Source organism: Pagrus major, chromosome 2, assembly GCF_040436345.1.
Source record: "Pagrus major chromosome 2, Pma_NU_1.0".
Taxonomy (NCBI): domain Eukaryota; kingdom Metazoa; phylum Chordata; class Actinopteri; order Spariformes; family Sparidae; genus Pagrus; species Pagrus major.
In genome coordinates, this window is record NC_133216.1 from 19,738,890 (window position 1) to 19,766,559 (window position 27,670).

General features: G+C 42.6%; 1 protein-coding gene across 3 annotated transcripts; it reads right to left on the reverse strand.

The window, feature by feature from the left end:
• Positions 1-202: 202 nt before the first annotated feature.
• LOC141019045 (uncharacterized) lies at positions 203-16,159 on the reverse strand. Of its 3 annotated transcripts, none has more exons than XM_073493836.1 (25): positions 16,076-16,159; positions 15,657-15,733; positions 15,484-15,569; positions 15,234-15,307; positions 14,692-14,780; positions 14,537-14,611; positions 14,311-14,404; positions 13,999-14,158; positions 13,472-13,611; positions 13,173-13,284; positions 12,689-12,806; positions 12,325-12,465; positions 11,787-11,900; positions 7,025-11,665; positions 6,554-6,763; positions 6,170-6,378; positions 5,764-5,889; positions 4,747-4,828; positions 4,120-4,318; positions 3,634-3,770; positions 3,097-3,390; positions 2,521-2,622; positions 2,092-2,409; positions 695-742; positions 203-425 (listed from the first exon to the last, which is right to left on the reverse strand). In XM_073493836.1, exons 2-24 carry the CDS (start codon positions 15,693-15,695, stop codon positions 707-709), a joined length of 7,596 nt encoding a protein of 2,531 aa, XP_073349937.1. In that variant the 5' UTR covers positions 15,696-15,733; positions 16,076-16,159; the 3' UTR covers positions 203-425; positions 695-706. The 3 variants fall into 3 exon arrangements, with proteins under 3 accessions (XP_073349937.1, XP_073349921.1, XP_073349928.1); XM_073493820.1 differs by having other exon boundaries at positions 4,723-4,828; XM_073493827.1 differs by lacking the exon at positions 695-742 and having other exon boundaries at positions 4,723-4,828.
• Between the last annotated feature and the right edge of the window lie 11,511 nt (positions 16,160-27,670).

Below are 27,670 nucleotides of genomic sequence, written 5' to 3' on the forward strand. Positions count from 1 at the left end.
GTCTGTCAGAGAGCCATGAGCCCAAGTGGCCAAGACCCCATAAATCATCTGTGCTACTAGTAATGTGTTTTCTGACTATGTGGATGCCTGAGACATATGTAATAAAAACCTGTGCCTGTCCTCAAACATGAGGTGAAGCTCTCTCACAAGATCACCTGGACCATCCATGATCTGGGTTCAACAAGGATGCTTTCTCCCAATGTGTCATTTAAATGTTTTTATTAACAAACATGTAAATATAATACAAAGAGAATAAAGAAATAAAGGTTTATTTGGACAAGATTGTAAAAAGTCCTAAAGGACAAAAAATTAAAATGAATATCAATTTGTGAAAAGAGAAGAAAAAAGTGAGATCAAGTAGACGATCATGAACTCGTATTTGGGAGCCAGCCCTCACACCTTCACACCTTCATCCTGCTCATCATCTGTGGATTAAGAAACAGAAAATAAAAGTTAATCCAAAACTCACGAAACACATTACAATAAAGGCTTAATGTGACCTTTAGTAAAAGCTGAAATCACATGCTGCTGGTGAGTGGTGTTTGACAGAGACGTGCGGGCATACAGTATGTGAAATGAACACACTGTGAGTTATTAAGGCATAAAGTGAGAACCAACCACCAGCCAACCACCAGTATGAACACACAAACCCCCATTAACAAAAATAAAATGAGTATTATTGAACTATATTGACCTTTTAAGACTTTCAGCAAGATTTTTCTTCCTTTATAGTCACACGCTTCTGAAAACAGTGTTCAGATTTAGCAGATATTGAGATGTAATGATTGAACACATATTTCAAATTCTTTCACTTTAATGCAGTTTTGCTTCATAGTTAACAACTCTGGTAGTTTGTAACAATATACACAAAGTTGCCAGTTTATTAGGTAAACTTGTAATCTATTACAATATAATAAAAGAGCCCTGCAACTAATTCTAACATACATTTTGTTTTTAAAGGGTGTTATAAAAGTGTATCTCTGCACCACTTCATTATAGTGCTGTTTTGTCACACATTTTACTTTAGCAGAAAATTGCAGCTTCTTCCAATTTGGATATTGCACTTGGCCATATTGTGATCTAGGCAACATTTTGATTAATTTTGCAGCCCTAGTGTTGCATCAGACTGAATTATATTGAAGCGCTCTATTGCTCTGTGCCCTTTGTATCTGTAAATGGGAAAGGAAATGTACTACGAGCATAGGAAATACAACAATAAAATAATAAAAGCAGCACCACTAACATGGACTGTAGACTATAGACACTTTCCCTCGTCAAAGCAGGAAAAAGATTAGTAGCTACGCAACACTGATAATGACTGCTACAGCCACAAAACCTGAAGACTGGTGCACCGAAATACAATGCAGCTGTTAAACCTGTCTGACGAGTCTAAATATGTAGGCCATTAGAGTCCAGAGTTCATTTGCAAAAGCAGATAGAGAACATTCTTCATAAAAATGAACCAAACCAGTTAAATATTCCCTGGAGTGCACAAAATAAACATGATATATGCACATAAATAAAAACAAATACACTATCCATTTTTGCAAATGAACCCTTGAGTGGATATGCCTTCCCCTTATCAGCACTAAATTGTGAAGGTGGACTTCAACAGTATCAATGACATAAATATGTTAGTCATAGATGGTAACTGAGTGTGTATCAATATTAAAAGTATCCTGGGGAGTTTTGACCATCAGGGCAGCTGTGTGGTTTTTGTATGTTGTTACACCCACACACCAACGGTATAAGAATGGAGGTGAAATGATGCTGGACAGCACTGTGCAACGGATAAACAAACCACCGTGTCTACCAAAAGAATTGTAAACAATGTAGACTATTAGCATATATAACATAGCTTGTCATAGCTGAACACCAATAAAAACATTACTGTACTGTCTCTGCAAACACTTCAAAGCTGTGAAAAGATCAAATTAAAGTTTACCACAGCCTCTCCACTACCTGCTGCTGTTTAATTGTTGTTGCTGTTATCAGTCGATAGGGTTTCAACATCAACTCAAATGCCCCGCGCAATCATACCTTAAAATGTTTTATCTAAGTGTGGCCTGTACAACCCTGAATGGTGTTTACCTTGCGAGCACTAGCTGTCAGTCCAGGAGACTTCGCAGTGCTGCTGGTGCCTCGTTGAGTTTTACCCTGTCCTTTAGTTGCCACCTGAGGTGACTTGGAGCTGCCGATTCTGCCTGCCCGTCCCACTGCAGTGCGAGAATTTCCTGAAGGCACATTTTCCTGATACTTGCGTGCAGATGTCTGAGCAGGCGACTTCTTCGAACTCTTGCCTGGAGATTTGCGGGTGGAGGCACGTAGTTTGTTCAGCCCTTTCTTTAAGTAGTTGCTGTTTTTAGGGGTGTTTTCAATAGTGAACACCATAGACTGCCTCCGATCAGCCTAAGGAGATAATACAAGTGGAACTGTTAGTCAGCATGCAAAATATAACGTTGATGGAGGATTGAACCAGACAGAAAATTCTAGGTGTGTGTTCGCCTATATCATACTCACTGGACTGAGAGCAGGGTGAAGCTGAGAGCTGGAAGGTCCACTCATTACGTTCTTGTTTTTGGGAGTTAGTGGACGAGGGAAGCAAGAAGCCTTGACTTTTTTCTATCAGATGGAGACAGGGAAAGACAAGTTAGGAAAAAGTGGGTTTTTGGAAGTTACATTAATGACTTATTGTCATTTTTTATTACATCAAAAAGTGATTTTGTGAATGTCCACTAACCAATGAAATCAACCAACACAAAAGTCTGAGAGCTTTTAGTTAAAAAATCATACGTAAAAAATCTGATACATCAGCCACAGGTCCTCTCTTGTCATACTCCTTTTCCAATAAGCTTGATTGTTAAAGATGGCAGTACCAGTCAGTATCAAAAACACTAAATCTAATTATTATACTTCAAGAGTAATTACATCATAAGTAACTAGAAATTAGAGAAAAAGCATCTAAAGAAACTATTAAAGTTGAAGAAAATAAAGAGGTCAAATATACATAAAACTATAAAGCATTTATCTACTGGCTTAAAGATTAAGCCCCACAAGATGTAACAAATATTTCTGTGTATACTAATGCGAACCAACCTCAGGCGAAGTTTGATGTACTGACAGCGTAGATGAAGATCGCTTTGTGCCTTTCGGGCTTCTCAGCTGAGAGGCACTGACAGTTTTTGATGGCAGCTGGCCGGGCATCAAAGACAGACGATGAGAGCGAGTACTGGCTGCGGCACCCGAGTGTCCAATCATGAGGGAGAGCCGATGGGATGTGAGAGAATCCTGAAGCTGGCCAGGCATCATGGACGCCCGACGGATTGTGTCAGATGGGTCACCCGTACGCAGTTCTTCGTCTGTGAAAGTAAAAGCACTTTTGCAGCCAGTCTAGGGGAAGAGACAGAGAGGGATTTAAAAAAAACTATTAGAAAAAGAGTCAAGGGCAGAAAGTGCAACATAATGTAACAAATAAATCCTCTTTAGGCCAAATGCCTTAAGCAGGGATCCCCTGAGCATTACATTTCTATATTTATCACTATTTTTACTGCTAATTAAGGACATCTTTCATGTGTATGTGCAACTGTATGCCTATTGTGTTCAGTGTGTGTTCAAGTGTCTATCTTTACTAACATCAAACTCTGCAGGGTAACTGCTCTTGAGATGAGGAAGGCAGGCCTTGTTCCTGGCCTGAAGCTCAGCAATCCTCAGCCAGTCTTCAGGCGCACCGTCTGGCTCATTCTCTGCCCCGACGCACAATGTACTAGTGGCTGAACACAAAGGATGAAGGAAAAATGAGAGATAAGAGTTACACACACATACACCTCTGGAAAATCTCAGTTGTTGACTACTGTAATTGTAAGACCCATCAGTTACCATTAATCGATGACCAATTAGTAGGGCTGCGCCCTGAATGTCAATGATTCCAATCATCAGTCAGAAAGCCCCAGATGCAAATCTCAAGTCATGTGCAAGTTTGAAAGGTTTTTTTTAAAAAAAACAAAACATTAACATTGTTCCCCCCCGCCCTTTTTGTTATTGCGAGTACCAGTTCGACCTCTCACTTGACTTCCCACCCTTCAGTTCACCCTCCTGTAAGTGAGCCATGTATCTACTTACGTTGTGAATGGATTGTGCTCCGTCTGTACCCTGGAAGACCGATGAGCTGGTCGCTGGCAGTGCCAGTCTTTCTGGCAGGTGTTTCAAACAGCTCCATAGACACGGGTCGAGCAGAGTGGGCACTGGAGAGGTTTGGCTGGGAGCGAGCTGAGGCCAGACTGTAGAAAGTCTCGTCGTCTTCACCACCGCCTGGGGTTTTCTAAAGATCAGAGTTCAACGATCAATTATGACTTCAATAATACTGCAGTGGGAGTGTGGGGATGTTTCGAAAGGGTTGAAGTTGAAACATTTGGGTTGAGTCGTTTGAGCGTGTTTTTACACTGCTGGAGTGTACTGAGAGCAGTGCTGCAACCTTAAAGGCCAACAGGGGAAAACTAGGATGACACTGTCCTAGTTAAAGAAAACAAGCGTTATTAACTCAAATCTTAATTTGAAGATGCAGCTGAACCTTCATAAAGCACAAAGAATTTCAACTTCATCACCATGAGTATATTTGAGAAAGAGTGAAAGAGAAACCATTGTGATTGTTAAACTGTAGAGCTATTTTTCAACAGTGTGTGTTATTGTGAACATGCAATAAAAGTGCAAGTGAGTTTCCTCCACCTTGGTCAGTGTGATGTTAATAACCTGCGTTGTCCTGCGTCGTTTGACAGATGAGGTTGGATTTCTGCAGGCTGAGTCCAGTTCCAATTTGTGCTCTTTATTGGTCCTAGGTGACGAAAAAGAAGGAACTCAGTGACAGAGTATGGAAAAAACTGTTATTGCGGTTACACTAAAATTAGGAAGTTATATGTGTATATCAGGAAGGGAGAATTTACCAGGGAATTTTTAAAAATATTCTTAAAAAGACAGATCACTTGCAATTCTAGATAACACCACATAACAAGCTATTTTGTGAGCTGTAGATTATGATATGAAGCCTGGAATCAGGACAAATATTGCCTCCTGCATTACACTTATTTAAATTAGCTAAAGTAAAATACAATTACATCCTAAGAGTTTGCTCTTTTTTAACTTCCATCTTCAGACCACTTCAATTGCTGTTGTCAGATCTTTGATTAAACATAAGCAATAGAAATGTTAGCGAGGGGCCGCCCCGGTGGAGCATGCGTCCCGTGTACGGGGGGGCTCTGTCCAACCTGTGGCCCTTTGCCGCATGTCGTCCCGCCTCTCTCTCATCCTGTATCCTGTCATCTCTCTAGGCTGTCCAATCAGTAAAGCCATGAAAAGGCCAAAATAAAAAATAAAAAATAAATTCTACTAAAGAAATTTCCAGCTGATCAGAAGTTTATAGGTCATTTCTATTGGTGTACAGTCTCGATGACAGGGGACTTTAATGTGTAAAGTAAATAAAAACTGACTTTACTGCTTTTGCTCATCTTACCAAAAGTAATACAATCTCACAGAAATACAAGGAGAGAAGTTGAAATGATCCCTTCTGAATTTTCATGACATCATGTGAGCATACTGTGTATTCGTAATTTAATGTAGGGCAAGGTAGGCTGAGTAAAGCTTAGCAATTCAATGACATCTTCAGTATACTATATACTGAAAATACATTTAGGGGAACGCTAATACAGAAAAACCCGCTTAAGTTTACTATTCTGTGAAATACCAACATTGTCAAATTTTTTGGTGACGTACCTGTTGTTTATAGGTGTGAAGTAAAGGGTCTCCAGTGACTCTGTATGCAGACCCCGGCGTTTAGCTGCTAAGCGCTCTGAACTGCGAACAAGTGGTGTGCTTGATTCATCAGGTAATAATAGTGTCCTGCAAAAAAGGTAAAAAACAGTATTGTTCAAGATTAGAAGAATCACAACAGATTCTCACTTTACATCTAATGTTAGATTTTATGGCTTTTCCGCTTTTCTCAAGTTGTGTACTTTATTGGAGCAGGGAGAAAGAAAGAAAGAAAACTACACAGTTCAAAAATCACAATGCCAAATGGGTGAAAGGCAGGAGTTGGTTTGGCGGAATTTTTTTTTTTTTTCTTTATTCAGTAATATATGACGAGATATTCATGCTATTTCTCTGAGATAAGGTGTATTACCTGGTAGTGTTCAGGGAGTCCTCCAGAGAGCTCTGGTCCAAGCTGTCAGAGCTCATGGTCCGCTTTGCTTGTGCTTGTGCTTGTACTTGTACTTTAGTGTGAACACTTGGGTGTGCGTTGGGAACGTCAAAGTAACACGACTCTGTTGCACTTCTTTCACTACCATGAATCTTATTCTGTTGCCGCAGGTTGCGATCAGCAAAGGCCAGCTAAAGGTAAATAGATATAGTAATAGAGATCAGGGCAAAATGCAGCAAAAATGCACAATTTAAGTCATACAATTCAAAGTCTCTTTTTTTACAGCAATTGAAAAGGCAACATTTCAGTCCGAGCGTGTTCATGATCAATAGATTCAGTTCTCATGCTTCAAAATAAACCACAAACCTGTGCCTCCAAACTGGCCACCATGTTCACAAGTTTCTTCTCATTGGTCTGAGCCTTATCCAAATCCATCTGGAGCATCTTGTTCTCCATGGTAATAGCCTTCACTTCGCGCTCTTTAACCTCAAAGGTTTGCTTGAGTTCAGCCAACTCCTCCTGGCTTTCCTGGAGAAGCTGCTTCTTGCTATTGTAATGACTCGCTGCCTTCTCCATCTGTGGCATTGTGATAACAGAAGAAATGTCTTGTTAATCTCTTAGTCCACACTACTCATCTGACACCAACCAAAAGTATGCACATGAAGCTGTAGTACTCCTACGCTACACCAGTTGATCTTACTGGTGAATAATTACGAGCGAAAAAGTAAATATCTAAATCAATCAGTTTACCTGAAAACAAATTATACGTACAGAGATACAAGTAGTGAAACTGAATTGTGTTAATGTTCTGTAGGGATTGTTTGAGCTCACACCAACCTGTGCCTTGTAGTGTTCTGCGACCTCCGATTTAGCCGAGAGCTGTTCCTGCAGGTCTCTCTTATGAGCCTCAATTTGTTCAGCTTTTTCTCTCTCTTTCAAGAGTTTGTCTTTCTCCATTTTCAATATTTCCAACTCCTGCTGTAGCCGAGATTCCAGTTTATGGGAAGCTATGTTTTCTCTCTCTATGGCTTGCTTGGCTTGAGAAAGTCTGTCCCTCTCAAAGACAAGGGCTTCAAGTTGTTTCTCCAGAGCTTTCTGATCCATTTCCGCCTGGAGTGTCCTGGCCATCAGTACTTCTTTTTCCTGAACAAGAGCCTCCTTTTCCCTAAAAGTGGAAACCTGCAACTCCTGTGCAGCTTGTGTCTCTGCATTTACTGAGACAAGCTGCTGCTGGAGGTGGTCTATCTGCTGAGCAGACTTCTGATGATTTTGAAGTAACATCTGCTCTTTAGCCAGAAGATTCTGAGAAATGGTTTCGACCTCTCCTTTCAGATCCAGGATCTGACGTTGAAGAACATCTGTCTGTTTGGAGCTCTCCTCCTTTTTCTCAGCACACATTTTCTCATTGGCTTCGGCTTCCTCTTTTGCTTTTTGAACCAAGTTAGCTTGGGCTGCGACCTCCCCTCTTAGGGTGTTCAGATTTTGGTCTTTATCAGCTACAAGTGTGTTGACGGCAGACAACTCAGTTTGGAGGCTCTGAAGCTTCTCCTCGGCCTTGAGAATGAGACACTCTTTCTCACTCTGAGACTCTTTAAGCTTTTGAATCTCTTCTTCACGCGAATAAATCTGTTTCTGCAGAATCTCTACTTGTTTGACTTCTTCCTGTAGGCTTTGGAGTTCCTTCCTTTGTTGAGTATTTTCTTGTTGTTGTTGAGCTAACAGATTTTCCTTGGACTGTATATTCTCCTCAGCCATCCTCAGTGAGGAGCCAAGAGTCTCCATCTGTGTCTTTAAACTTTGGATCTCTTTATGTAGCAGAGCCAACTGCTCTGAGCCATCAGTCTTCAGCGATATCATCTGTTCCTCTTTAGCTCGGATCTCCTCTTTTACCTTTCTCACCTCTTCCTCGGAAGCTGACAGCTGTTGCTGCAGGAGCTCCTTCTGTTGAGCGCTCTCCTGCTCCTGTTTGGCGAGCAGATTTTCTTTAGCCTGAACCTGGTCTGTTGTAGTCTTCAGGGATTCATTCAAGCTTCGTAATTGGTCCCCGAGTGTTTGGATCTCATTTTGTAGCACTTCTGTCTCCTTGCAGTTCTCAACCTTTATCATGTTTATCTCTGCTTCTTTAGTTTGGATTTGCTCTGTCAGCCGATTAACATCTTGCTCGAGAACTGCACTGTGCTTTCTAAGTTCCTCAATCTGCACTGTGCTCTCCTGCTCCTGCTTAGCCATCAAATCTTCCTTGGCTTGAACTTGGTTCTTGGCGATATCAAGAGAATTGCTCATAGTTTTGATTTGATTGTTCAGACTTGCAATCTCCTGCTGTAGCAGCTCAGAGTGAGTAGATGTCTCAGTCTTCAGCAGAGTTAACTGCTCCTGCTTATCATGGATCTCTGCATGTAGCCTCTTTACCTCATCTTCAGAGGCTACCATCCGTATCTGGAGTGCCTCCATTTCCTGAGTGCTCTGTTGATGCTGCTCAGCAAACAGATTTTCCTTGGATTGCAAATTCTCCTCAGCATTCTTCAGTGAGGAAGTAAGACCGTCAACTTGTGTCTTTAAATCTTGGATCTGTTGATGGAGTAGTTCTGACTGCTCTGAGCCGTCAGTCTTAAGCAGTATCATCTGTTCCTCTTTAGCTCGGATCGCCTCTTTTACCTTTCTCACCTCTTCCTCGGAAGCGGACAGCTGTTGCTGCAGGAGCTCCTTCTGTTGAGCGCTCTCCTGCTCCTGTTTGGCGAGCAGGGTTTCTTTAGCTCGAACCTGGTTTGTTGTAGTCTTCAGGGATTCATTCAAACTTTGTACTTGGTCCCTGAGTGTTTGGATCTCATTTTGTAGAACTTCTGTCTCCTTGCAGTTCTCAACCTTTATCATGTTTACCTCTGCTTCTTTAGTTTGGATTTGCTCTGTCAGCCGATTAACGTCTTGCTCAAGAACTGCACTGTGCTTTCTAAGTTCCTCAATCTGCACTTTGCTCTCCTGCTCCTGCTTAGCCATCAAATCTTCTTTGGCTTCAACCTGGTTCTTGGCGATTTCAAGAGAATTGCTCATAGTTTTGATTTGATTGTTCAGATTTTCAATCTCTTGCTGTAGCAGCTCAGAGTGAGTAGATGTGTCAGTCTTCAGCAGAGTAAACTGCTCCTCCTTATCACAAATCTCTGCATGTAGCCTCTTTACCTCATCTTCAGAAGCTACCATCCGTGTCTGGAGTGCCTCCATTTCCTGAGTGCTCTGTTGATGCTGCTCAGCAAACAGATTTTCCTTGGATTGCAAATTCTCCTCAGCATTCTTCAGTGAGGAAGTAAGACCGTCAACTTGTGTCTTTAAATCTTGGATCTGTTGATGAAGTAGTTCTGACTGCTCCGAGCTGTCAGCATTGAGCAGTATCATCTGTTCCTCTTTAGCTTGGATCTCTTCTTTCAATTTCCTCATCTCTTCCTCGGAAGCTGACACCTGTTGCTGCAGGAGCTCCTTCTGATGAGCGCTCTCCTGCTCTTGTTTGGAAAGCATAACTTGCTGAGTCTGAACCTTCTCCTCAGCCTTTGTGAGAGAGTCACCCATATTAGCTAGTTTCTTTTCAAGACATGTAATATCTTGCTGTAGCTTGTCAAAATGTAGGGAGCCCTCTTTTTGTAGAGTGACCAGCTGTTCCTCTTTAGCCTGGATCTGCTCCCTAAGCTGTCTCATCTCCCCTTCTAAAGAGGTCATCACGTTTTGAAATTGATGTTTTTCCTGAGAAATTTCCATTTCCTTCTGAGTCAGCAGGGTTTCTTTTGCCTGAATCTGGTCTGTTGTAGTCTTCAGGGATTCATTCAAACTTTGTACTTGGTCCCTAAGAGTTTGGATCTCACTTTGTAGCACTTCTGTCTCCTTGCAGTTCTCAACCTTTAATATGTTTACCTCAACCTCTTTAGCTTGGATCTCCTCCCTCAGCCGATTAACATCCCCCTCAAGAGCTGCACTGTGCTTTCTAAGTTCCTCAATCTGTAATTTGCTCTCCTGCTCCTGCTTAGCCACTGATTCTTCTTTGGCTTGAAACTGGTTCTTGGCGATCTCAAAAGAACTGCTCATACTTTTGATTTGATTATTCAGACTTTCAATCTTTTGCTGTAGCAGCTCAGAGTGAGTAGATGTCTCAGTCTTAAGTAGAGTTAACTGCACCTCCTTGTCATGGATCTCTGCATTTAGCCTCTCTACCTCATCTTGAGATGCTACCATCTGTGTCTGGATTGCCTCCATTTCCTGAGTGCTCTGTAAATGCTGCTCAGCAAACAGATTTTCCTTGGATTGCAAATTCTCCTCAGCATTCTTCAGTGAGGAACTCAGACCCTCAACTTGTGTCTTTAAATCTTGGATCTGTTGATAGAGTATTTCTGACTGCTCTGAACTTTGTTTTTTCAACATGCTCATCTGTTCCTCTTTAGTCTGGATCTCCTCCTTCATGCCCTTAACCCTTTCTTCAGAGACAGATAGTTGTTGCTGCAGGAGCTCTGCCTGATGAGCACTTTCTTGCTCCTGCTTTGTAAGCATAATCTCCTGAGCCTGAACTTGTTGCTCGGCCTTTCTGAGAGAGTCATTCAGGCTTTCTAGTTGGCCTTTCAGACCTATGATCTCTTGCTCCAGCAATTCAGACTGTCGAGAACTGTCATTTTTTAGAATAACAAGCTCCTCATTTTTGACTTGTATCTCTTTGTTTAACTTCTGAATCTCCTTTTCACAGGTTGCAATCTGCTGTTGTAGTACCTCCCTTTGTTGGATATTTTCTTGTTGGGTTTTAGCCAGTAGGTCTTGCTTAATGTGAATTTCCTGCTCAGCCTGTTTGAGAGATAAGCTGAGGTCGTCCACTTGGACTGTTAAGGTCTGGATCTTAATATGAAACATTTCTTGCTCATTAGACTTCTCCAGAAGTAATGTGGCAAGCATTTCTTCTTTGGCTTGAATTTCATTTTTGTTACTTTTGGTTTCATCTGTAAGAATGTCAACTTCTTCTCTGAGACAGTTAATTTGTTGGTCTTTATCGTCCAAGAGAGAATTGGCAGCAGATAACTTTGTCTCAAGATCTTTCACCTTTTCTATGGTTTGGCAGAGACGGTCTTCCTTTTCTTTCTTAACTTCCTTTAGTTTTTCAACTTGTTGTTCGCAAGCAGAAATATGCTGTTGTAGTCTGGTCACCTGCTCGTTTTTTTGCTGCTCAACTTGCTCAAGTTGAAACTTGAGATCCTGGATCTCTTGCTGAAGGACTGCCCTCTGCTCAGTGATCTCCTTTTGCAACTTCTCTAAAATTTCATCCTTGGCTTGTATCATTTCTTCAGTTTGGGACTTCTGTTGCTTTAGGATCTCTTTCTGTTGTGTAATTTCATCCTGATACTCTGTCAGCTGCTGTGTTTTGGCCTGAATCTCCACCTCAGCCTTTTTCAGGGAGCAAAATGTGCTCTCCAGCTCATTCCTCAAATCGTTGATTTCAGTGTCAAACTTCTCTCTCTGGCAATTTAAAAAGAGTTGACAATTAGTTACCATTAAAAATCTAGAAACAGACTTTATATTTAATCAAGTTCAGTTTCATGACACAATGTCAGCTTCTACATAGAATTATGGACTTTACCTCCATTACAGGCCCCATATTCTCTCCTACTTCTTCCTTTGCAGCCCTGCTTATTTCATCCTCCAAACAGGAAATCTTTCCCTGGAGGATCTGAATTTGTTCAGTCAGTAGCTCCTAAAAAAAAGGAAAATGTTAAATCACTAACCCATTTGTGGAGAACTGGAAATGAGAACTGATTCCAATAAACAAAAACAAATAATCAGTTTTATGAACAGTACATCAGAAACACAGTCAAATAATGTGAGTATGCTTTTCTTCCCATAATGACCTAGTGTTTTTATATTTTTGCCGATTAGAGTCAAACTTATGTCGAATTGACAGACCAATCAAACAACCAAGGGTACCCAGGCCTACACGTCAAGTGACACATTTTGCAGTGTTTTTAGAACTGTGATATAGCATTTAAACTGTAACATAATATTGTTGTACAACATTATTTTTTACTGTTTAATTCTCCTGGGTACAACATGAATCATTTAAAGATTTTACAAACCAGAGGCAGTTGCAAACACAGGTTCTGTTTTGAGGATATATCTACCTTTTGAGCTGTAGCTTGGTTGAGTTCAGACTCTAGGTGGCATGTTCTGTTCCTCCACTCCTCCTGAGCAGATGCTTGGGTTTCTGTCAGCCTACCAACTTCTGCCTCGAAGATGGCCAGCTGTGAACACACTCCTCTCATCTGTGAAAATATTCAAAGAAAGCCTTTACAATTTGTATGAACACTGACACGTGACTGTTTAATGTGATAGGGTTATTACTAGTGCCGAAGCCCAGAGACTTGACACCACCAGCATATGTCATGTCACTGTCACATGTCACTGCTCATCTTGAATTTTTTGAGAATATAAGAATTGCACATGAGGAGGATTGGTGAGGAGATTCATTTAAAACTTTGCACACACCTGGGAAGAGAGTAAACCATTTTCTTCGGACAGCTCATCCACTTTGCGCTCCATAAGCGAGGAGGTACCCTTGAAGTCTTTATTTTCCTTTAACATCTCATTAAAACGCATTTGTAACCTAAGACAGAAAAAAGAACAGTCAAAATAATTTAGGACTCATTAAATTTACAACTTTACTTGCCGTTTATATCTGGCCAAAATCTTGTGGTAGTCAGAATAAAATAACATTCAACTTTTAGGTTACTGGCTCAGTTTGTTTAGTTTGACATTAACAGTTTCAATTCAAAAAGGGCGTCATCTGAGACCAATAAGATAATTGTTATTATCATTATTATTATTATTATTATTATTGTTATTATTATTCACAAACTCAAGTTGAACACACCTGTGAAAAGGTGTTATTCATTCTGTCATGGATTAACAAATAGGCCTCATGTCAAAAAAAGTTCTTAAAATATGTTTAGCTCTGGTCTTAGATACTCACGTTGTGTTCTTGGCCTCAAGCTCATTGATTTGCTCCCTGGTAACCTGCTCCTGATCATGTTGTTCTTCTTTAAGCTTATCCAGGCGGTACTGTAACTGGTTAATGTGGGTCTCTGGAAAAAAGTATTAAACAGAGCTTAACTTGAGAAGAAGAGAAATAAAAACATAGATGAAAAGGCAAACAATATTATTATGCAGAGCATACTTTAACTACAAGGTAAAGTAGCACTTTGATAGAATATGTCAAGTTTGATACTATATTACTTGTTTTTATCCAAAGACAAACACTTAATGTGCTACCTCTTTGTGCAATAAGTGCAAGCTTGGTGGCCAACTCTCTCTCCAACCCATCTCTGTAGTCTCTCTCTTTGATCATCTGTCGTTGCATCTTCCTCAACTGAAATTTAGGTGTGTTCATGATATCCTGCAGAGGAGACGTGCTGTGGGAATAAAAGCAGATCAGACATAAATAATTATAATCAAAATATCATCGCATTGACTTGCAAACAATTATGTATTGAATGTAGCTTGTATATTAGACAAAGTTTTAATGTTAGTGTGCAACTACAAAGTTAGTCATATTGTTTTAGTGTGACAACAAAAATATTAGTTACTACAAGTTTATCAAAGCACAGAGGATTACACTGCTTTCACAAAGAAAACAAACAAAGCTGCTTTTGCCTATTATGAATTCAGGCTGAAGGTCTTTCAATTGAGACATGCATTTAATTAAGCTGTGAAATGTCAAGTTTGGACCAACATTGCCCATAAAATTTGATAAATACAATCAGCCCCATCTTGGAATAAATTAAAATTAACACTAGTACCTGACTGAGGAAGAAGCCACGGTTTTCATATCGACAAATGTGATTTTCTGTGTACGGCGGAACATGGGGGACTCGTCATCTGAGAGCGAGGAGATAGTCGACACGTTGGAGGTAGAGGTGGTTGGTGATCGCTCAAATATTTCACGGGCAGCAGGCAAACCTGAAATTCAGGGAGATAGGTTTTGCTACAGTTTGCATGTTAAATTCAAACCAGAAGACTAGCGCTGTACAGAAACATCGCATGAGTGACACTAATGCCTGTTAATATAGCATAACATGAGGAAATGGAAGATTTAAAATTGCGTGACTTACGTCTCCTTGCCAGATAGGCATCAAGTCCATTGCTCAGATAAACACAGCCCTCGCTCTCCATCACAAAGGAGCCAGTAAGGTGTGCTATCTCTCGCTAACAGATAAGAGGAGGGATATATTTATATACATATAAATTAATTGAGGTAGAATTAAATGGTCACAACACATGATGAATGAAACCTGATATATCTCAGTAGTGAACATAAAGATAAACAGTGCTGCTTACCTCCACATCGCAGTTCAACATGCTCAGAGTGCAGCGGTCATTCATCATGTCGTGGTACACGAGCAACAAAAGCACCTGGTGATTTCACAAAGAATATGTCAGAGTGGGTCTGTGTCCATCTTTCTCTTAAATCAGTGTTTTTCTTTGTTGTATACCTTTGCGATTTCTACTGTTAGGTTGATGTCATCTCTAATGTTGTCCCAAGACAATGAAGTGCCTTTGGTTGCATTGAATCTGCAGTCCCCTAATACACAGAATAGACAGATTGGTTAATTCTCAAGGGAAAGAAATTTTAACATCGGTCTGCCTGTGAGACTGAAAGAGTTACTACACATACACAAAAAACATTTGTACTCAGGGTGTGTTCTTCATCACTGTCTGGCATGCTTACAGGTGTACTTCACGCCACGCCCCACAGTGATGTGGGGTGTGGTCAAACATGCAACAGATTTGAATTCCTCAACTACAAGATGTCAGAATAAACGGAGCCTCAAATCATAGAATTAACTTACTAAGCTGCTACAGGGACACTTTCTTAGCACAAATGTTATGACACCTAACTTTTGAGTCTTAGATAAAAGTGGAGACTTGATCACAGATGATTTTTAGTAAACATATAGCCTGAACTAAAAATAACACACTCTTTTTAAAAAAGCATCTGTATCTGAAGATATAACAAAAAGGTAGAGAAACTCACGCTCCAAAAAGTCTGCAATGAACTGTAACCTGTCCTCGATGGAATTACAGAAACAGGAGTTTGGTTCCTTTTTCCTGAGATGACACAAAGGTGAAACAAGAATAAAATGAAGGTTTATTCCAAGGAATGAGCATCTCTGTACTTTCATGAACCCACTGACAGGAGTAGCATGTTTAAAATGTAGTTCAACAGACATTGACCTTCTCTTGTTTACACAGACCAAGCATGTCAACACATTGCTCCCACTTACAGCATATAAACGACTTTCAGCAAGACTGTCCCATCTTGTAAATCTTCGATAGCTAATTCTCGGTCGGACAGCTTTACACTGTTAACCTGTAATGAGAGAGTTTGACAGGTTGGTTAAATAAGACAGCAACTATCTAACGATGCACTTTACTTATAATGTAACAATTAACTTACCCAGCTGAGAAGAGCCTTAACACCCAAGTTAATCGTCATCTTGGCTGGCTGACCCTTTATCTCAAAGGGCTTTCAACCTAGAAGCGAAGAAACACAGTCTAAACCAGCGTATGCTGCTAGTATTATCAAGCCAACTAGCTGATGTGCACATATCAACAAAGCTGGGCTCATTACTTTTCATCGACATCTTGCTAATTAAGTAATTAAAGTTATCGATAACGCCTCTTAAATCATTAGACTTTACGAATTTGATTGCACAATGCTAACTTAGTGTTAGCAAGGTGCTGTTAACATTAGTGTTAACCTACATTCGTTAGCTAACAGTTACAGTACCGCTAACTGTAACTTCATGAGTGTTAATGAAAGTTAGTTCTTGAAGAACAACGGTAATAAAATGTTGCTTCAGAGCAGAGACTTACCGTAAAAGCCGAAGACTTCCGCCAACTTTTCTGTATCGTATTTAACTATTAATGGTTCTCCTGCAGCCCTTTCATCTGACTGACTACACGGAGCGCCTGGTACGAAATAAACAGTCCCATGCGAAGCCGGATAAAATTCAAAAAGGCTGCTGAAGATTGAACCAGCCAATCCGTTTTGACTAATGTAACGCGTCAGAAAATAGGCGCAGATGATTGGTGCAAAAACCGGAAGTTATCTGAGCGATGCGTTCGTTATCAACGTCGGGGTGCTCGGTTTTAAAGGTAGGCGGAGAAGGACCGCTAGAATAAGGCTCAAAACGTTTTGTTTATCACTCAATTAATAAAAAACTTTTTAAAAAAAACAACTTTATGGTTATTTGACGTCATCATCAGCCAGTCTGCAGCGGGTTAAACCAAGGACGTTTAGGGTTGAACCCGTGTTTAGTGCAGACTTCGCAAACCCGGATGAATTTCGGTGTACGCCGGTATAGAATTTAAATGTGTTTCCAGCAAGCAAGAGAATCATCCTATACACACAAACACCGATTTGTTTAAACTAACACATCGGTCATTGTTAGCCGGTTATCATCACGACGACAAATTAAAAATCACAAAATATTCATATTTTACTAGAAGCCAGTAGGCAAACCCAATTTAACTGTAATCTACACAGATAGTGTAATCCAACTACAAATCCCACAAAGAACAGGTGTAGTGCCGAAAAACGACTGCCCCCGACGGGAACGCGCATCACTTCAGAGGAAGTGGGCGTAGGTCTACTACGGGTCAGCTGGCAGATGCAGCACCGAGAGAAATGTTTTTTTTACTGTGCAGTCCTGTAGCCCAAGTGAAGAGGCTACGGAAAAAGAACGTCGGAGATAAAAAAGTAACCTGATGTTTCCATAATGTAGGCTAGTTGTCAACAATTGATGAGGGTAGATGCTTTACCTTGCCACACAGGGTGCCGAAAAGTGACTGCACCCTATAACTCTGGATTGGGAGGGGTTACATTCTCTGTCTTTTCAGCATTAATAGTAGAGGAAACCAGGTGCATGTACAGTGAATTTGGTCAATATCACTCCTTGCAATAAGGACTTACAGGGTGCAGTCACTTTTCGGCAGGGCCTGCCGAAAAGTGACTGCACCCTGTAACTCTGGATTGGGAGGGGTTACATTCTCTGTCTTTTCAGCATTAATAGTAGAGGAAACCAGGTGCATGTACAGTGAATTTGGTCAATATCACTCCTTGCAATCCAGAGTTACAGGGTGCAGTCACTTTTCGGCAGAGGAAACCAGGTGCATGTACAGTGAATTTGGTCAATATCACTCCTTGCAATAAGGACTTACAGGGTGCAGTCACTTTTCGGCAGAGGAAACCAGGTGCATGTACAGTGAATTTGGTCAATATCACTCCTTGCAATCCAGAGTTACAGGGTGCAGTCACTTTTCGGCAGGCCCTGCCAAAAAGTGACTGCACCCTATAACTCTGGATTGGGAGGGGTTACATTCTCTGTCTTTTCAGCATTAATAGTAGAGGAAACCAGGTGCATGTACAGTGAATTTGGTCAATATCACTCCTTGCAATAAGGACTTACAGGGTGCAGTCACTTTTCGGCAGAGGAAACCAGGTGCATGTACAGTGAATTTGGTCAATATCACTCCTTGCAATAAGGACTTACAGGGTGCAGTCACTTTTCGGCAGGGCCTGCCGAAAAGTGACTGCACCCTGTAACTCTGGATTGGGAGGGGTTACATTCTCTCTCTTTTCAGCATTAATAGTAGAGGAAACCAGGTGCATGTACAGTGAATTTGGTCAATATCACTCCTTGCAATCCAGAGTTACAGGGTGCAGTCACTTTTCGGCAGGCCCTGCCAAAAAGTGACTGCACCCTGTAACTCTGGATTGGGAGGGGTTACATTCTCTGTCTTTTCAGCATTAATAGTAGAGGAAACCAGGTGCATGTACAGTGAATTTGGTCAATATCACTCCTTGCAATAAGGACTTACAGAGTGCAGTCACTTTTCAGCAGGGCCTGCCGAAAAGTGACTGCACCCTGTAACTCTGGATTGGGAGGGGTTACATTCTCTGTCTTTTCAGCATTAATAGTAGAGGAAACCAGGTGCATGTACAGTGAATTTGGTCAATATCACTCCTTGCAATAAGGACTTACAGAGTGCAGTCACTTTTCGGCAGGGCCTGCCGAAAAGTGACTGCACCCTGTAACTCTGGATTGGGAGGGGCTACATTCTCTGTCTTTTCAGCGTTAATAGTAGAGGAAACCAGGTGCATGTACAGTGAATTTGGTCAATATCACTCCTTGCAATCCAGAGTTACAGGGTGCAGTCACTTTTCGGCAGGCCCTGCCAAAAAGTGACTGCACCCTATAACTCTGGATTGGGAGGGGTTACATTCTCTGTCTTTTCAGCATTAATAGTAGAGGAAACCAGGTGCATGTACAGTGAATTTGGTCAATATCACTCCTTGCAATAAGGACTTACAGGGTGCAGTCACTTTTCGGCAGAGGAAACCAGGTGCATGTACAGTGAATTTGGTCAATATCACTCCTTGCAATAAGGACTTACAGGGTGCAGTCACTTTTCGGCAGAGGAAACAAGGTGCATGTACAGTGAATTTGGTCAATATCACTCCTTGCAATAAGGACTTACAGGGTGCAGTCACTTTTCGGCGGGGCATGCCGAAAAGTGACTGCACCCTGTAACTCTGGATTGGGAGGGGTTACATTCTCTGTCTTTTCAGCATTAATAGTAGAGGAAACCAGGTGCATGTACAGTGAATTTGGTCAATATCACTCCTTGCAATAAGGACTTACAGAGTGCAGTCACTTTTCAGCAGGGCCTGCCGAAAAGTGACTGCACCCTGTAACTCTGGATTGGGAGGGGCTACATTCTCTGTCTTTTCAGCATTAATAGTAGAGGAAACCAGGTGCATGTACAGTGAATTTGGTCAATATCATTCCTTGCAATAAGGACTTATAGGGTGCAGTCACTTTTCGGCAGAGGAAACCAGGTGCATGTACAGTGAATTTGGTAAATATCACTCCTTGCAATAAGGACTTACAGGGTGCAGTCACTTTTCGGCAGGGCCTGCCGAAAAGTGACTGCACCCTGTAACTCTGGATTGGGAGGGGCTACATTCTCTGTCTTTTCAGCATTAATAGTAGAGGAAACCAGGTGCATGTACAGTGAATTTGGTCAATATCACTCCTTGCAATAAGGACTTACAGGGTGCAGTCACTTTTCGGCAGGCTCTGCCGAAAAGTGACTGCACCCTGTAACTCTGGATTGGGAGGGGTTACATTCTCTCTCTTTTCAGCATTAATAGTAGAGGAAACCAGGTGCATGTACAGTGAATTTGGTCAATATCACTCCTTGCAATAAGGACTTACAGGGTGCAGTCACTTTTCGGCAGGGCCTGCCGAAAAGTGACTGCACCCTGTAACTCTGGATTGGGAGGGGTTACATTCTCTGTCTTTTCAGCATTAATAGTAGAGGAAACCAGGTGCATGTACAGTGAATTTGGTCAATATCACTCCTTGCAATAAGGACTTACAGGGTGCAGTCACTTTTCAGCAGAGGAAACCAGGTGCATGTACAGTGAATTTGGTCAATATCACTCCTTGCAATAAGGACTTACAGGGTGCAGTCACTTTTCGGCAGGGCCTGCCGAAAAGTGACTGCACCCTGTAACTCTGGATTGGGAGGGGTTACATTCTCTCTCTTTTCAGCATTAATAGTAGAGGAAACCAGGTGCATGTACAGTGAATTTGGTCAATATCACTCCTTGCAATAAGGACTTACAGGGTGCAGTCACTTTTCGGCAGAGGAAACCAGGTGCATGTAAAGTGAATTTGGTCAATATCACTCCTTGCAATAAGGACTTACAGGGTGCAGTCACTTTTCGGCAGGGCCTGCCGAAAAGTGACTGCACCCTGTAACTCTGGATTGGGAGGGGTTACATTCTCTGTCTTTTCAGCATTAATAGTAGAGGAAACCAGGTGCATGTACAGTGAATTTGGTCAATATCACTCCTTGCAATAAGGACTTACAGGGTGCAGTCACTTTTCGGCAGGGCCTGCCGAAAAGTGACTGCACCCTGTAACTCTGGATTGGGAGGGGTTACATTCTCTCTCTTTTCAGCATTAATAGTAGAGGAAACCAGGTGCATGTACAGTGAATTTGGTCAATATCACTCCTTGCAATAAGGACTTACAGGGTGCAGTCACTTTTCGGCAGAGGAAACCAGGTGCATGTACAGTGAATTTGGTCAATATCACTCCTTGCAATAAGGACTTACAGGGTGCAGTCACTTTTCGGCAGGGCCTGCCGAAAAGTGACTGCACCCTGTAACTCTGGATTGGGAGGGGCTACATTCTCTGTCTTTTCAGCATTAATAGTAGAGGAAACCAGGTGCATGTACAGTGAATTTGGTCAATATCACTCCTTGCAATAAGGACTTACAGAGTGCAGTCACTTTTCAGCAGGGCCTGCCGAAAAGTGACTGCACCCTGTAACTCTGGATTGGGAGGGGTTACATTCTCTGTCTTTTCAGCATTAATAGTAGAGGAAACCAGGCGCATGTACAGTGAATTTGGTCAATATCATTCCTTGCAATAAGGACTTACAGGGTGCAGTCACTTTTCGGCAGAGGAAACCAGGTGCATGTACAGTGAATTTGGTCAATATCACTCCTTGCAATAAGGACTTACAGAGTGCAGTCACTTTTCAGCAGGGCCTGCCGAAAAGTGACTGCACCCTGTAACTCTGGATTGCAAGGAGTGATATTGACCAAATTCACTGTACATGCACCTGGTTTCCTCTGCCGAAAAGTGACTGCACCCTGTAACTCTGGATTGGGAGGGGTTACATTCTCTCTCTTTTCAGCATTAATAGTAGAGGAAACCAGGTGCATGTACAGTGAATTTGGTCAATATCACTCCTTGCAATAAGGACTTACAGGGTGCAGTCACTTTTCGGCAGGGCCTGCCGAAAAGTGACTGCACCCTGTAACTCTGGATTGGGAGGGGTTACATTCTCTGTCTTTTCAGCATTAATAGTAGAGGAAACCAGGTGCATGTACAGTGAATTTGGTCAATATCACTCCTTGCAATCCAGAGTTACAGGGTGCAGTCACTTTTCGGCAGGCCCTGCCAAAAAGTGACTGCACCCTGTAACTCTGGATTGGGAGGGGTTACATTCTCTGTCTTTTCAGCATTAATAGTAGAGGAAACCAGGTGCATGTACAGTGAATTTGGTCAATATCACTCCTTGCAATAAGGACTTACAGGGTGCAGTCACTTTTCGGCAGGGCCTGCCGAAAAGTGACTGCACCCTGTAACTCTGGATTGGGAGGGGTTACATTCTCTGTCTTTTCAGCATTAATAGTAGAGGAAACCAGGTGCATGTACAGTGAATTTGGTCAATATCACTCCTTGCAATCCAGAGTTACAGGGTGCAGTCACTTTTCGGCAGGCCCTGCCAAAAAGTGACTGCACCCTGTAACTCTGGATTGGGAGGGGTTACATTCTCTGTCTTTTCAGCATTAACAGTAGAGGAAACCAGGTGCATGTACAGTGAATTTGGTCAATATCACTCCTTGCAATAAGGACTTACAGAGTGCAGTCACTTTTCAGCAGGGCCTGCCGAAAAGTGACTGCACCCTGTAACTCTGGATTGGGAGGGGTTACATTCTCTGTCTTTTCAGCATTAATAGTAGAGGAAACCAGGTGCATGTACAGTGAATTTGGTCAATATCACTCCTTGCAATAAGGACTTACAGAGTGCAGTCACTTTTCGGCAGGGCCTGCCGAAAAGTGACTGCACCCTGTAACTCTGGATTGGGAGGGGCTACATTCTCTGTCTTTTCAGCGTTAATAGTAGAGGAAACCAGGTGCATGTACAGTGAATTTGGTCAATATCACTCCTTGCAATCCAGAGTTACAGGGTGCAGTCACTTTTCGGCAGGCCCTGCCAAAAAGTGACTGCACCCTATAACTCTGGATTGGGAGGGGTTACATTCTCTGTCTTTTCAGCATTAATAGTAGAGGAAACCAGGTGCATGTACAGTGAATTTGGTCAATATCACTCCTTGCAATAAGGACTTACAGAGTGCAGTCACTTTTCAGCAGGGCCTGCCGAAAAGTGACTGCACCCTGTAACTCTGGATTGGGAGGGGCTACATTCTCTGTCTTTTCAGCATTAATAGTAGAGGAAACCAGGTGCATGTACAGTGAATTTGGTCAATATCACTCCTTGCAATAAGGACTTACAGGGTGCAGTCACTTTTCGGCAGGGCCTGCCGAAAAGTGACTGCACCCTGTAACTCTGGATTGGGAGGGGTTACATTCTCTGTCTTTTCAGCATTAATAGTAGAGGAAACCAGGTGCATGTACAGTGAATTTGGTCAATATCACTCCTTGCAATAAGGACTTACAGGGTGCAGTCACTTTTCGGCAGAGGAAACCAGGTGCATGTACAGTGAATTTGGTCAATATCACTCCTTGCAATAAGGACTTACAGGGTGCAGTCACTTTTCGGCAGAGGAAACAAGGTGCATGTACAGTGAATTTGGTCAATATCACTCCTTGCAATAAGGACTTACAGGGTGCAGTCACTTTTCGGCGGGGCATGCCGAAAAGTGACTGCACCCTGTAACTCTGGATTGGGAGGGGTTACATTCTCTGTCTTTTCAGCATTAATAGTAGAGGAAACCAGGTGCATGTACAGTGAATTTGGTCAATATCACTCCTTGCAATAAGGACTTACAGAGTGCAGTCACTTTTCAGCAGGGCCTGCCGAAAAGTGACTGCACCCTGTAACTCTGGATTGGGAGGGGCTACATTCTCTGTCTTTTCAGCATTAATAGTAGAGGAAACCAGGTGCATGTACAGTGAATTTGGTCAATATCACTCCTTGCAATCCAGAGTTACAGGGTGCAGTCACTTTTCGGCAGGCCCTGCCAAAAAGTGACTGCACCCTGTAACTCTGGATTGGGAGGGGTTACATTCTCTGTCTTTTCAGCATTAATAGTAGAGGAAACCAGGTGCATGTACAGTGAATTTGGTCAATATCACTCCTTGCAATAAGGACTTACAGAGTGCAGTCACTTTTCAGCAGGGCCTGCCGAAAAGTGACTGCACCCTGTAACTCTGGATTGGGAGGGGTTACATTCTCTGTCTTTTCAGCATTAATAGTAGAGGAAACCAGGTGCATGTACAGTGAATTTGGTCAATATCACTCCTTGCAATAAGGACTTACAGAGTGCAGTCACTTTTCGGCAGGGCCTGCCGAAAAGTGACTGCACCCTGTAACTCTGGATTGGGAGGGGCTACATTCTCTGTCTTTTCAGCGTTAATAGTAGAGGAAACCAGGTGCATGTACAGTGAATTTGGTCAATATCACTCCTTGCAATCCAGAGTTACAGGGTGCAGTCACTTTTCGGCAGGCCCTGCCAAAAAGTGACTGCACCCTATAACTCTGGATTGGGAGGGGTTACATTCTCTGTCTTTTCAGCATTAATAGTAGAGGAAACCAGGTGCATGTACAGTGAATTTGGTCAATATCACTCCTTGCAATAAGGACTTACAGGGTGCAGTCACTTTTCGGCAGAGGAAACCAGGTGCATGTACAGTGAATTTGGTCAATATCACTCCTTGCAATAAGGACTTACAGAGTGCAGTCACTTTTCAGCAGGGCCTGCCGAAAAGTGACTGCACCCTGTAACTCTGGATTGGGAGGGGCTACATTCTCTGTCTTTTCAGCATTAATAGTAGAGGAAACCAGGTGCATGTACAGTGAATTTGGTCAATATCATTCCTTGCAATAAGGACTTATAGGGTGCAGTCACTTTTCGGCAGAGGAAACCAGGTGCATGTACAGTGAATTTGGTCAATATCACTCCTTGCAATAAGGACTTACAGGGTGCAGTCACTTTTCGGCAGGGCCTGCCGAAAAGTGACTGCACCCTGTAACTCTGGATTGGGAGGGGCTACATTCTCTGTCTTTTCAGCATTAATAGTAGAGGAAACCAGGTGCATGTACAGTGAATTTGGTCAATATCACTCCTTGCAATAAGGACTTACAGGGTGCAGTCACTTTTCGGCAGGCTCTGCCGAAAAGTGACTGCACCCTGTAACTCTGGATTGGGAGGGGTTACATTCTCTCTCTTTTCAGCATTAATAGTAGAGGAAACCAGGTGCATGTACAGTGAATTTGGTCAATATCACTCCTTGCAATAAGGACTTACAGGGTGCAGTCACTTTTCGGCAGAGGAAACCAGGTGCATGTACAGTGAATTTGGTCAATATCACTCCTTGCAATAAGGACTTACAGGGTGCAGTCACTTTTCGGCAGGGCCTGCCGAAAAGTGACTGCACCCTGTAACTCTGGATTGGGAGGGGTTACATTCTCTGTCTTTTCAGCATTAATAGTAGAGGAAACCAGGTGCATGTACAGTGAATTTGGTCAATATCACTCCTTGCAATAAGGACTTACAGGGTGCAGTCACTTTTCGGCAGGGCCTGCCGAAAAGTGACTGCACCCTGTAACTCTGGATTGGGAGGGGTTACATTCTCTGTCTTTTCAGCATTAATAGTAGAGGAAACCAGGTGCATGTACAGTGAATTTGGTCAATATCACTCCTTGCAATAAGGACTTACAGGGTGCAGTCACTTTTCAGCAGAGGAAACCAGGTGCATGTACAGTGAATTTGGTCAATATCACTCCTTGCAATAAGGACTTACAGGGTGCAGTCACTTTTCGGCAGGGCCTGCCGAAAAGTGACTGCACCCTGTAACTCTGGATTGGGAGGGGTTACATTCTCTCTCTTTTCAGCATTAATAGTAGAGGAAACCAGGTGCATGTACAGTGAATTTGGTCAATATCACTCCTTGCAATAAGGACTTACAGGGTGCAGTCACTTTTCGGCAGAGGAAACCAGGTGCATGTAAAGTGAATTTGGTCAATATCACTCCTTGCAATAAGGACTTACAGGGTGCAGTCACTTTTCGGCAGGGCCTGCCGAAAAGTGACTGCACCCTGTAACTCTGGATTGGGAGGGGTTACATTCTCTGTCTTTTCAGCATTAATAGTAGAGGAAACCAGGTGCATGTACAGTGAATTTGGTCAATATCACTCCTTGCAATAAGGACTTACAGGGTGCAGTCACTTTTCGGCAGGGCCTGCCGAAAAGTGACTGCACCCTGTAACTCTGGATTGGGAGGGGTTACATTCTCTGTCTTTTCAGCATTAATAGTAGAGGAAACCAGGCGCATGTACAGTGAATTTGGTCAATATCATTCCTTGCAATAAGGACTTACAGGGTGCAGTCACTTTTCGGCAGAGGAAACCAGGTGCATGTACAGTGAATTTGGTCAATATCACTCCTTGCAATAAGGACTTACAGAGTGCAGTCACTTTTCAGCAGGGCCTGCCGAAAAGTGACTGCACCCTGTAACTCTGGATTGCAAGGAGTGATATTGACCAAATTCACTGTACATGCACCTGGTTTCCTCTGCCGAAAAGTGACTGCACCCTGTAACTCTGGATTGGGAGGGGTTACATTCTCTCTCTTTTCAGCATTAATAGTAGAGGAAACCAGGTGCATGTACAGTGAATTTGGTCAATATCACTCCTTGCAATAAGGACTTACAGGGTGCAGTCACTTTTCGGCAGGGCCTGCCGAAAAGTGACTGCACCCTGTAACTCTGGATTGGGAGGGGTTACATTCTCTGTCTTTTCAGCATTAATAGTAGAGGAAACCAGGTGCATGTACAGTGAATTTGGTCAATATCACTCCTTGCAATCCAGAGTTACAGGGTGCAGTCACTTTTCGGCAGGCCCTGCCAAAAAGTGACTGCACCCTGTAACTCTGGATTGGGAGGGGTTACATTCTCTGTCTTTTCAGCATTAATAGTAGAGGAAACCAGGTGCATGTACAGTGAATTTGGTCAATATCACTCCTTGCAATAAGGACTTACAGGGTGCAGTCACTTTTCGGCAGGGCCTGCCGAAAAGTGACTGCACCCTGTAACTCTGGATTGGGAGGGGTTACATTCTCTGTCTTTTCAGCATTAATAGTAGAGGAAACCAGGTGCATGTACAGTGAATTTGGTCAATATCACTCCTTGCAATCCAGAGTTACAGGGTGCAGTCACTTTTCGGCAGGCCCTGCCAAAAAGTGACTGCACCCTATAACTCTGGATTGGGAGGGGTTACATTCTCTGTCTTTTCAGCATTAATAGTAGAGGAAACCAGGTGCATGTACAGTGAATTTGGTCAATATCACTCCTTGCAATAAGGACTTACAGAGTGCAGTCACTTTTCAGCAGGGCCTGCCAAAAAGTGACTGCACCCTGTAACTCTGGATTGGGAGGGGCTACATTCTCTGTCTTTTCAGCATTAATAGTAGAGGAAACCAGGTGCATGTACAGTGAATTTGGTCAATATCACTCCTTGCAATAAGGACTTACAGGGTGCAGTCACTTTTCGGCAGGGCCTGCCGAAAAGTGACTGCACCCTGTAACTCTGGATTGGGAGGGGTTACATTCTCTGTCTTTTCAGCATTAATAGTAGAGGAAACCAGGTGCATGTACAGTGAATTTGGTCAATATCACTCCTTGCAATAAGGACTTACAGGGTGCAGTCACTTTTCGGCAGAGGAAACCAGGTGCATGTACAGTGAATTTGGTCAATATCACTCCTTGCAATAAGGACTTACAGGGTGCAGTCACTTTTCGGCAGAGGAAACAAGGTGCATGTACAGTGAATTTGGTCAATATCACTCCTTGCAATAAGGACTTACAGGGTGCAGTCACTTTTCGGCGGGGCATGCCGAAAAGTGACTGCACCCTGTAACTCTGGATTGGGAGGGGTTACATTCTCTGTCTTTTCAGCATTAATAGTAGAGGAAACCAGGTGCATGTACAGTGAATTTGGTCAATATCACTCCTTGCAATAAGGACTTACAGAGTGCAGTCACTTTTCAGCAGGGCCTGCCGAAAAGTGACTGCACCCTGTAACTCTGGATTGGGAGGGGCTACATTCTCTGTCTTTTCAGCATTAATAGTAGAGGAAACCAGGTGCATGTACAGTGAATTTGGTCAATATCATTCCTTGCAAAAAGGACTTATAGGGTGCAGTCACTTTTCGGCAGAGGAAACCAGGTGCATGTACAGTGAATTTGGTCAATATCACTCCTTGCAATAAGGACTTACAGGGTGCAGTCACTTTTCGGCAGGGCCTGCCGAAAAGTGACTGCACCCTGTAACTCTGGATTGGGAGGGGTTACATTCTCTGTCTTTTCAGCATTAATAGTAGAGGAAACCAGGTGCATGTACAGTGAATTTGGTCAATATCACTCCTTGCAATAAGGACTTACAGGGTGCAGTCACTTTTCGGCAGGGCCTGCCGAAAAGTGACTGCACCCTGTAACTCTGGATTGGGAGGGGTTACATTCTCTGTCTTTTCAGCATTAATAGTAGAGGAAACCAGGTGCATGTACAGTGAATTTGGTCAATATCACTCCTTGCAATAAGGACTTACAGGGTGCAGTCACTTTTCGGCAGGGCCTGCCGAAAA

Bases quoted from the DNA above. Each gene is read 5' to 3' on its own strand.
- LOC141019045 (XM_073493820.1), bottom strand. From the start codon at position 15,695: ATGACGATTAACTTGGGTGTTAAGGCTCTTCTCAGCTGG. The intron at 12,807-13,172 runs GTGAGTATCTAA...TTTCTGTCTTAG, and splicing joins CTTGAGGCCAAGAACACAAC to GTTACAAATGCGTTTTAATG. The intron at 3,771-4,119 runs GTAAGTAGATAC...CTTTGTGTTCAG, and splicing joins GAGCACAATCCATTCACAAC to CCACTAGTACATTGTGCGTC.